We start from the raw sequence: 11,105 nt of genomic DNA, 5'->3' as shown, positions 1-11,105 counted from the left end.
GGGGACAGTGCCTTCCTTCCTCCTGCAGACGCCCGTGAGTGCCCACCAGGTGCCACATGATGTCTGGGGCCAGGGATGCTGAGGCGTGGCTGCCCTGGAGTTGCTCCTGACTTGGCTCTGCGGTCACTGGCGCGCTCACCAAAATCTGGGTGGTGCTAGGTGAAGCCCGCCGTGGAGTCTGGTCCCCGCTCAATCCCACTGCAGGTGTCTGCTGCTGGGGGGGGACCCCGACACGGCGGGCGGGGACAGTGCCTTCCTTCCTCCTGCAGACACCCGTGAGTGCCCACCGGGTGCCACATGGTGTCTGGGGCCAGGGATGCTGAGGCAAATAGGAATCGGCCCGGCTGGCGTGGCTCCGTGGTTGAGTGTCCACCTATGAACCTGGAGGTCACGGTTCAATTCCTGATCAGGGCACATGCCCGATCCCCAGTAGGGGGCGTGCAGGAGGCAGCTGATCTATGATTCTCCCTCTCCCTCTCCCCCTCCCCCTCCCTCTCCCTCTCCCTTCCTCTCTGAAATTATTAAAAACATATTTTTTTTAAAAAAAAATCAGTTCCTCGGAACCTCTGGAGGGACTTAGGCACAAGACAAATAATAGCAGCCCAGCACTGAAACGCTGTGACAGCAGCAATAATAATGATAAGAACAGCAGCTAACCCCTGGCCGGTTTGGCTCAGTAGATAGAGCGTCGGCCTGTGGACCAAGGGTCCCAGGTTCGATTCCAGTCAAGGGCACGTACCTTGGTTGCAGGCTCCTCCCTGGCTTGGGTTTGATTGGGGCTCATGCAGGAGGCAACCAATAGATGTGTCTCTCTCACACTGATGTTTCTCTCTAAAAATCAATAGAAAAAATATCCTTAGGTGAGGACTAAAAATGATAATAAAGGAAAGAAAAGAATAGCAGCTGACGTGTGGAGAACCGACTGTGCGGGCGCTGCAGTGAGCTTCATACTGCGAGTGAGCTAACCTCCCAGCAGCGAAAGGGTGGTGTTCCACTATTGTCCCCATTTACAGGCGACACGAGGCGCTGGGAGGTTAGCCACGCTGCCCAGGCCAGCTGGGGGCACTGGAGCCCGCTCCGGCCCCTGTGCCATGCGGACTCCGTCCTGTGGAGGCGACGGGCGGGGCTGAGTGTGGGCACAGGCAGTGGCGGGCCGTCACCCAGGCGACGCCTTATCAGCTGGCATCTGCCGGGTACGTGGGAGGCCCCAGGTGCGGGAGGTGAACTCGCTTCCCAGTTTGAAGCAAAGTCACGGGGGAAGGTGTGAAAGGGAAGCGTGAAGGAGGGCAGTGTTTCCAGGGAAGTCAGAGCCCGGTCCCTGGCGTGGAGGAAGCATGGGGCTGGCCGCTGGCAGAGGGCGCGGGCGCCGTGCAGCACCTGGACGTGGTCCAGGGCACCAGGAGCCAGGGAAGGTCTGGGGTGATTGCCTCCTGGCTGCTGGGGAGGGACAGGTCTGAGAGGCAGGGACTGCCCCAGGGGACTGTGGGTCCAACGGTCAGGGAGGAAATGTCTCTGCTTAGAGCGATCCTTCCTTCCTTCCTTCCTCCCTTCCTTCCTTCCTTCCTTCCTTCCTTCCTTCCTTCCTTCCTTTCTTGGCCACTCCCAGGGAAAGGGGGTGACTGAATTTGACCTGTGGGGCTCCAACGGTCAGGGAGGCAATGTCTCTGCTTAGAGCGATCCTTCCTTCCTTCCTTCCTCTCTCTCTCTCTCTTCCTTAAATATACTAGAGGCCCGGTGCATGGATTTGTGCACTGGTAGGGTCCCTCAGCCTGGCCTGTGCCCTCTCACAATCCGGTACCCCTCAGGGGATGTTGGACTGCCAGTTTCGGCCCGATCCCTGGGTATCCGGCAGTCCGACATCCCCCGAGGGATGTAGCAGTGTGTGAAGCTGCAGGCGTCCAGGGAGGAGCCCGAGCTGGGACCGGGCATCATGCTGCTCCAGCTCATCCTGGTCCAGCCCCGCTGTGCCTGCCGCTGCTGCCACCGCTGCTCGGTAGCACTGCCGTGGAGGCGGGAGAGTCTCAGGCCGCCACAGCAGTGCTCACCAGCTGTGAGCCTGGCTTCCGGCTGATCGGCACACCCGCTCTGGGAGCGCACTGACCACCGGGGGGAGCTCCTGTGTTAAGTGCCTGCCCCCTGGTGGTCAGTGTGTGTCATAGCTACCTGTTGACCTGTCATCTGGTCATAAAGGTCACTTAGGTTTTTATATATATATATAGATAGATGTTTATTGATTTCTGAGAGAACGGGAGAGGGAGAGATAGAAACATCAATGATGAGAGGAAACCATTGACTGGCTACCCCCTGCACGCCCCACACTACTGATCGAGCCCACAACTGGGCATGTGCCCTGGCCAGGATCCTCCTGATTCATAGGTTGGTGCTCAACCTGGAGCACCCAGCTGGGCCTCTCTTTGTAACCAAAAAGAAAATAAACCTAGCCCGTCGCTTGCTGAGGGTCGGAAACAGGCATGGAGAGAAGTAACTTCTAGCCTCTGTGGGTGACTGTTTGCCAGGAGACAGCACAGTTGTGTGTTTTGTGTGTTCTCTGGAGGGGCCGGTGAGAACAGGGGGGACAGGGGCAGGGATGGGGGGCAATGTGCCTTGGAGGAAATGGGGAGCCCAGCACCAGGGAGGTTGGAACTAAGATCAGAAGCTACATGCTCACTGCACCCTGTGAGCATCATTTCCTTTCTGAGACTTGGAACTCAGGAGACCAGGCCCCGGACCTGGTCTCAAACAGACCACCGGCAACACTGTGGGTGGCCCTGGAGGGAGGTCCCTGGAATAGACCTGCTCGCTCTGGCAGCCGCCCGGAGGGGCGCGCCTGCTGTGTGGACAGTGGGAGGTCAGGTCCCTGGGACCCCTGGAGAAACAGTCACCCCACCAGCCTCAGCCCCTCGGCCCTCGGAGGGGGGCCTGCGGCCTCGGTTCAAATCGAACTTTGCCAATTACTAACTCGGCTGTTCATGGGCCTGCCCTGTGCTTAGCTTTCTCCTCTGGAAGACGGAGGGGTCAGTGTGGTGAGGATTAAAGGGGTTGGGCAGGGCCTGGGACACAGTGGCAGGTCACTGCCTCCTCGCGTGGCCTTGGCTGGGGACTCGCTATCCCTGACGCACCGGCTTCATCAGCCCAGGGTCCTCCTATGGCTCCCACCGCGTTGGGGCGGCTCCTGCGTGTCACGAGGGCCTGCGGCCCTTCCCCATGAGGCCTCACTGGCGGGTCCTGGACTAGAAGCCGGAACTGGCTCTGGCCCCAGCTCGCCCCATCCTCCGTGTCTCTCTCAGGGCCTCCCTTTCCCCGTTGGCAGGACAACAGGCTGGGCCCCTGTTCCTGAGGTCCCTCTGGCCTCCTCTGAGTTGGGACTTGGTGGTTGTCCTCTCTGGCCAGTGCTTTCCACAGGACCCGCTGTCAGGGTTTGGGGGAGGGACCCGCATTGCGTCACTCTGCCCCTCCTGACAGCCCCTCACCTGCACTCTGCCCTCCTACCTGCCCTCCTACACAGCAAGGCCCTGGCTCTTTGGGCGTCTAGGTGCTGCCTGGGGGCTCCAGCTCTCCTGGGCTGATGTTGTGGGCTGGGGTAGGATGGGGGCCAGGGGTGGGGCAGCTAGACTGGCAGCACCTGCTTCCTGGTGTCGCTTGGGGGCTCCTTTGACGGGGGAAGGAGGTGGGGAGTGGGGGGCCTGGGACTTTCCAGGGAAGGTGCCAGCGAAGCAGGGAGCTTTTGGGAGGGAGGTGAGCTCAGGAGGAGGCTGCCAGGCTCCTCTGCGCTCCTCCCCTCCGCAGGGGTGGGAGGCGTGGTGGGCGCCCTCCTCCCTGCCTGGAGCAAGCCAGCGCTTCCCTCTGGGCTATGAAGTGGGGTGAGGGCCTGGGCTGTGTTCCTGGTGGGTCCGCCCAGCCGCCCAGCTCATGCCCCCTAGGCAGCATGTCAGCGTGCCCCCTGGGCTTGCCTGGCAGGTGTCTGCTGAGCCCTCCAGCTGGGCTCCGTTCAGACCTCCTGGGTCAGCAGCTCGGAGCACCGCCTGGTCTTAGGTCCGCCTTGGGTCCTCTTGCTGAGGGTGGGATGAGCCGAGGGCTGCAGAGGCTGCTGGGGGTCGGGGGTGGGGGAAAGGCACAGCTTTGCACAACAGAGCAGCTTGGAAAACAGTCCCGAGGGGTCGTGCCCAAGGCGCCCTCTGCAGGGGACTGTCCGAAAGCCCTCCCCGTCTAGGGAAGCAGGGCTGAGAGCTCCCTTTGCCGGCAGACTGCGCTTTGTGCTCTGTACAGTTCATCTTCTTTAATTTTCCCCACAACAGGAGCTGCGTTCCTCAGGGGCGGGGATGAGGCTTGGAGGGGAGGGACCTGCCCGGGCCTCGCAGAGGACTGAGGGCAGGAAGGCAGGGCGGGGATTGAACTCACATCTGGTCAGGTCTCCACGTCAGTGTAGCTCCTACAGAGACCCCTGCTCCCAGGGCGCTGCTCCCAGTCCTGTGGCTTCCTGTCTCACCCCCAAGAATTCCACCCTAAGTCCTGTCTGGCCCATGGACCCTGTGCCTCGGTCCCTGCCTGACCCTGGTGCCTCAGCCTCCCCATGTGCCCCTTGGTCACTCTGCTCCTGGTGCCTCAGAGACAGGAAGCTCACTCCAGCTCCTGGGACCTTCCTGCCTCAGAACTGATCCCCTCAGCATGTCAAGCGGCTCCCTCCCTTCCTTCAGCCGGGGGCACCCACACGCCTTCGGGCAGCCTTCCCGACCACAGACAACCCCCACCTCCCTGCATTTCTTACACCTGTCGCCTGTCTCACAGCCAAAGGCACAGTCCCATGTCATTTCCTCCCGAGAGGACGAGCTCCAAGCGGTGTCCACAGTCTCCCAGGCTGGGCTCAGCGCACAGTGGGTGGTTTACCAACGTCGTAAAGGAGTGAGAGTGACTGACGCTGAAGGGCACTGCTTGTCCTCCAGGAATACATCAAGCTTTGGGGATGAGGTTTTGACAATATTGGCAAAGAACCTTAGAATTAAGGCCAGGGTTAGGCCCGACTGGCATGGCTCGGTGGTTGAGTGTCGGCCTATGAACCAGGAGGACATGGTTCGATTCCCGGTCGGGGCACATGCCCAGGTAGGGAGCAAACAGGAGGCTCTCTCATCATTGATGTTTCTCTCTCTCTCTCTCTACCTTCCTTCTTCTCTGAAATCAATAAAAATATATATTTTAAACGGCCAGGATCAGGGTGAGGCAAGTGAGGTGCCTGGGGTGCAAAGTGTCAGGAGGTGTCTGACAGGCTGGGGACGCTTGGCCTCAGCCCAAGGGCTCCCGCTCCCCGGAGGTGGCTGGGAGTGGATAAGAGGGGAGACTGAGGCAGCACAAGGAAACTTTTCTCCAGGGTCTGCAGCTAGCAGAGCAGGCAGCACGGAGGGCCGAGGGCCGGGAGCAGGCGGCGGGCGGAGGGCTGCCTGCCTGTCCTGGGAGAGGCATGGTCCCTTGTCTGTCCCTGGCTGACAGGGGATCTGGTCTCTACCCCAGCTTTGTTCTGCCCCCACTTTACACCCAGGCCACATCGGTTACCCCTTTGGAGTTTTGCCTTCCCCACCCTTCCCTGACCCCCTGACTACTTCTGCCATAAGGGACGCCACTGCATAGCTCTGCTCCCTCCCACCAGATGCCCTGGGCGTGCCCCTCCCAGCCCCACTCCCACCAGGTGCAGGAGGCATCCCCGCTCCCAGCCCCACTCCCTCCAGGTGCAGGAGGCATCCCCGCTCCCAGCCCCACTCCCACCAGGTGTAGTGTTCGTGCCCCTCCTAGCCCCACTCCCACCAGGTGCAGGAGGCATCCTCCCTCCCAGCCCCACTCCCACCAGGTGCAGGAGGCATCCCCGCTCCCAGCCCCACTCCCTCCAGGTGCAGGAGGCATCCCCGCTCCCAGCCCCACTCCCACCAGGTGCAGTGTTCGTGCCCCTCCTAGCCCCACTCCCACCAGGTGCAGGAGGCATGTCCTCTCCCAGCCCCACTCCCACCAGGTGGCGGGCGTGCCCCTCCGGTCCCATCAGCCAGAGCCCTCACCAGCGTGTGCTCTGCCCGCAGTGCCGCCAGGGCGCAGCATGGAAGTCACGGTGCCCACCACCCTCAATGTGCTCAATGGCTCCGACGCCCGCCTGGCCTGCACCTTCAACTCCTGCTACACCGTGAACCACAAGCACTTCTCCCTGAACTGGACCTACCAGGAGTGCAGCAACTGCTCGGAGGAGATGGTGAGTCTGGTGGGTGTGGAGTCCCTGCCCTGCCTGGACGGGACCTGGGGCAGCTGCTGGGGCGGAAGGTGTGCTGTCCTGCCGGGCCCGGGGAGGGGTGAAGGTCTGGAGGTAAGGGCCTGCCTCCAAGTAAGAAGGCTGCGGGGAGGCACCGGCTCGCCAGGGCTTGCCACCCCCTCAGCCTGCCTCTCGCCACCCCCAGTTCCTCCAGTTCCGCATGAAGATCATCAACCTGAAGCTGGAGCGGTTCCGGGACCGCGTGGAGTTCTCGGGGAACCCCAGCAAGTATGACGTGTCCGTGACGCTGCGGAACGTGCAGCCGGAGGACGAGGGCCTCTACAGCTGCTACATCCTGAACCCGCCCGACCGCCACCGTGGCCACGGCAGGATCCAGCTGCGGGTCCTCATGGAGGGTGAGCGGCGGGGGTGGTGAGTGGGGAGGGCAGTGAGCGGCGAGGGCGCGGGGCTGCAGGCCCCTAGCTGGTCCTGGCCGTTACTCTCACCTGCTGCCCAGGGGAGGCCCTGGGAGTCTGTCCTGCGGGGGCGGGCTGGGGAGCCGCAGCTGAGGGTGGTCCCAGCACCTGCTCTCTTCCCTCCGGTCCTTAGGGACCTGGGAGCGTGACTCTGAGAGTCCTTATGATGCTGTCAATCAGGATCAGGATCTTCAGAATCCTTCTAGCAGTTTCCACCGACTGGGACTTGATGTGTCTCAGGTCCAGGACGGAACTCTAGCTGCAGCCGCTGTTCACCCTCAGGAGGCCTTAGGGAGGAGCTGCTGTTTTATAAGCTCAGAGGCAGAGAGGCGGAGAGGAAGTCATCTGAGATCAGCTCTCCACAGATACAGCCAGGGCTCCCACTGGGTCGGCTTGACCTCCAAGTCCATGCCCTCCCCTCCCGCCTCCTTCTGCGGCCCTGGGTGGGGCTCAGGGGCCAATGGCCTGGGCGGATTAGGCTCTGACTCCAGTTCTGCCCACGGGCGAGAGGAGCGTTGGGACGGCCCGCACCCTGGGAGCAGGGGACAGAGGGCAGCTCCCTTGCAGCCTGGCCCTCAGCGTCTGTCTCCTGTTCTTCCCCAGAGCCCCCTGAGCGGGACTCCACGGTGGCCGTGGTCGTGGGCGCCTCGGTCGGAGGCTTACTGGCCGTGGTCATCTTGGTGCTGATGGTTGTGAAGTGTGTGAGGAGGAAAAAGGAGCAGAAGCTGAGCACCGATGACCTGAAGACGGAGGAGGAGGGCAAGACGGACGGCGAGGGCCACGCTGAGGACGGTGCCAAGTAGCGGCGGCCGGTGGCCCCGCGCCCATCCCCGCCCCCGCTCCCCTGTACAGTGTGCCCCCCGCCTCGGTGTGCGCTTCTCTTGGGCCAGGTCCCAGGGCCGGCCTGCGCCTCCCAACCCCTCACTGTACCCCCCACTGCACCAGTCACCCCCCTCTCTCATGGGAGAAGCCCACCGTGGAGAATGGGATGTGAGGGCCCTGGAGGAGGGAGAAGGGGTCCCGCTGCCCCTGAGTGGAGGGGAGGCCATGTGAGCGCCCCAGAGGGGGGGTGTAGGAGGGGTCAGGCGGTCTGCCTGCTCTCACGGGACTCATCTGGGGGCAGCTTCAGAGGCACCTGTGGGTGGCAGGGCTTCCCTGAGTTGCGTGCTCCTGCGGGCAGCCCTGCAGGCTGGGTGCTGATGGGCTCCTGGAGACCGGGGTGGGCACGAGCAAGGGCATCAAAGGAAAGCTGAGATGGAGGCGAGTGGAGATGATGGTCGGGCGCCCAGCTCCGCCCTCTCCTCCGTGGATGAACTCTGAAACGGGTGGTTTGTTGGCTGTGATGCTGGGGGTTTTGGTGAGAACAGTACGGAAGGGCCAGGAGCTGGTCACGGTCTGTCACGGTCACGGGCGGGCGTGTGCTCCAGGTGGTGGTCATTTCCTGCCACCAGAGTGCCCACCAGCAGGAGGCACATGTCAATGAGCGGAGGGACAGGGAGGGGGCGCCAGTGAGCTGGGCCTAGGGCGCAGGGTGAGGGACAGGCCTCAGCAGCCCAGCCCAGGCCCCCAGCAGTTTTCCTCTGGCTCGACTGGAGCACAAAGGGAAGGCCTGAGGGAGGCGTGAGGGGAGCCCCCGGCCATGGCCGTGTCCGGTCTAGAGCTGGGCTACACCTCCCTCAGTGGCTCCGTGGGGAAGAAGGGGCGTTTGTGGGAGCCAATCTCCCTCCACGTCACTCACATTGAGGGGAATCTCAGGAGAGGGAGACGAGGTGAGAGGCCTTGGGAGACCCTCAGAGGCCAACGAGCCACATCACTCCTACTGCACACGGGGAAACCGAGGCTCAGGGGGACAGAGTGAGGGCCCTGGCACCTCCTCTGGCCGTCAGCCTCCAGTTTGAATGAACAGCCATAGTTGTCCTGGTGGAGAGGAGGGGAGGGGGTGCCCTGCTCCTCCCCGAGAGGGGATGCCTGTGGCGGGGTGGGGGGATGCCCGCAGCAGGGGTGGGGTGATGGCCTCGGCAGGGGTGGGAGGATGCTCGCTGCAGGGGTGGGGTGTGGGAATGAGGACAGAGCCGCAGGCATGCCCCTCCCCTGCCCCAGGTGGGCCTCCTCCTGGGGTCCGGGAGCCCAGGTCCTGCACAGACTCAGGGAGGCAGAGCTCAGGGCGGGAAGGAGCCTGGGGGAGGGGTGGGGACAGGACAGTGACAGTCTCAGGGACCACTCTCTGCCTCTGCCCGTCAGATGGCCAATCAGGAGAGTGAGCGTCTGGGAGGCTCAGTTTAATTCACTTCCATTTAACATCTGTTTACTGAGTATCTGCCGTGTGCCAGGCCTGTGTAGGTGCTGGTGTTGTACACAAAGCCATACGGAGCTGGGAGCCGCCAGGCCAGCACGGGTGGGGGTGGGGGGCAAGGTTAATTGTTGTGGGGCATCTAATTCCATTTGTGCAGCCGCCGCTGCCAGCGCTGGAGTTAGGGAAGAAGGAAGAGAGTCCAGGGAAGGGGGCTGGGGGCCAGGCACAGGGGGTGTGGGCCACCAGCCCGGTGCGTCCTGGGTGGGGTGGGTCCAGCCCACCGGGAAATTCCAACTCTTCTGCTCAGTACCTAACTGCCAATCAACACACTGCCAATGGGGTGGCTAAGCCACCAGAAGGCCCGGGCAGGCGGCATGGCCCATCTTTCAAGCCAACCAGCCGAGAGGGGAGAGGTGGGTGGGCGCCTGGTGCCACTGGGACCGGGGGTGGTGGGATGCTTCTTCAGCCCGCAGACGTCGCTTTCTGCCACCTCTCAAGGCCCCCCTCCTGGATGAGTGAGGATCTGTGCTGGGCCGGAACTTCCCCTTTTCCAGGACTCATCACATTCCGGAGAACGATTGTCAGATTCCCGGGGTTTATTCTAAGAAATCCCAACTCCCCATAACGTAGCCCAAGATGTCTGGGGGCCCAGGGAGGGCAAGTCTTCTCCATGGCCTCAGGGCCGAGCAGAGGGGGATGGGCCGGAACCACCTTTGCCCCAGGCGCCCACCCTGATAGCACTTTATCCTCCAGCCCCTTAGGATTTTCTGCTCTCCCCTTGCTTTCCTTCAGACCAGCGAGACAGGTTGCTTCCTCTGCTCTGGGGGCCCCAGGCCCCCTGTGGCTGCATGTCCCCTCCCTGCGCGCTGCTGGGGTTAGGCTGCTGGTTTCTCCACTGCCCCCTTTCCTGCTCTCTGAACCCCCAGCTGTCTCTTCTCCCTCATGAAGGGCTGTCATAGGCAGAGAAGGGCTGGCCGACGGGACTTAGCTTAAAGAACCAAGCACAATCATTCCGGCTGACACGCCTCTCGGGGCCTTGGAACTGGCTTTGGATGTATCCGCTGCCCTAGGTGTGGACTGATCCCACCCGCTCTCCATCGGTCACCAGGGGAGGGCTGGGCCGCAGTGCTTCGGAGGCCAGGGCAAGCAGATGGACAATCACAAATGCTGGCCGGGCCCAGAGGACAGCCCTGGCCACGGGAGTGGCCCGGGCAGTTGGAACGGATGATGAATCAAGAAATCCTCCTTCCTGCTTCTGTTCTAAGGACAGACAGCCGCGTCTCCGCTGTGCCTCTCGCGGACGTCTTCTTTATTAAAGCCTGCTGATGCATTTACAGTCTCTATAGGTGTAGGCATATTGTATAGACAAATACACAGATCAAACCTCTCCCTACGTCCACCCCAAAAGCAACGCTGGGGAGGGAAACAATCATTTCTCAGTGTTTTGAGTTAGTTTACGAAAGGCGAGTGATGGAAGGCGTTTCCTGCTCTTTGTGCACTTGGAGGGGAAAACTCAACTACTGACGGACTTCAAGGTTCCACGGGCCACACGGTGGGTGAGGTGGTGGCGAGCAGCTCACACGGTGCCCTGTGGCCCGGCCGTGCGATGCGTCTGCCTTTTGGAGCAGCCTGAGCCCGGCAGCTCGTCCTCTTGGTTGGATCGATTGCGACAATAAACAGATTGTCTTCCCCGAACTTTCCGTGAGTGTGGCTCTTTTTCTGGGAGGGCGGGGCCGGGCATGTGGAGGCTTTGCTGGGATCCCCACAGAGACCTTGAGCCGCTTTCCTGGTCCTGCTGCTGCCATTGCCCCATCCCACCCGGATGCAGCTCAAGGCTCCTCCTGCTGCCCTGACGGGGCGTCTCTCCTGCCCCCTTGCCTCCCCTGTGCCGCCACTTCCCGGTGGGCTCTCGGTTATTCCTGGGACGACGACCATCTTTCACGCCCCCCACGGCTGCCTGGTGCACTGATGTGTCTATTCTTTCTGAGCAGAGGGGTCACCCTTCCCGCCCCCGCTTGCAGAGCCTCTTTTGCTTGCTCTGGACTCAGGGAAGATAGATGACAGCTGGTCAGAGTCTGCCCCGTGCAGCTCCACAGCAAGCGTGGGGGTGGTG

General features: G+C 62.2%; 1 protein-coding gene across 1 annotated transcript in view; it reads left to right on the top strand.

Moving 5' to 3' along the window:
• The window catches only part of SCN2B (sodium voltage-gated channel beta subunit 2), a 9,989-nt gene extending 2,282 nt beyond the window's left edge, over nucleotides 1-7,707 (top strand). Inside the window, exons 2-4 of the mRNA XM_006761561.2 lie at nucleotides 6,060-6,226; nucleotides 6,429-6,639; nucleotides 7,303-7,707. Coding sequence (XP_006761624.1) covers nucleotides 6,060-6,226; nucleotides 6,429-6,639; nucleotides 7,303-7,502 — 578 coding nt within the window. The 3' untranslated portion in view covers nucleotides 7,503-7,707. The remainder of the gene's footprint in view (nucleotides 1-6,059; nucleotides 6,227-6,428; nucleotides 6,640-7,302) is intronic.
• The last annotated feature ends 3,398 nt before the right edge of the window (nucleotides 7,708-11,105 follow it).

Source organism: Myotis davidii, unplaced genomic scaffold (genome assembly GCF_000327345.1).
Source record: "Myotis davidii unplaced genomic scaffold, ASM32734v1 scaffold97, whole genome shotgun sequence".
Classification (NCBI taxonomy): domain Eukaryota; kingdom Metazoa; phylum Chordata; class Mammalia; order Chiroptera; family Vespertilionidae; genus Myotis; species Myotis davidii.
This window is presented reverse-complemented; position numbering and strand designations above follow the sequence as displayed.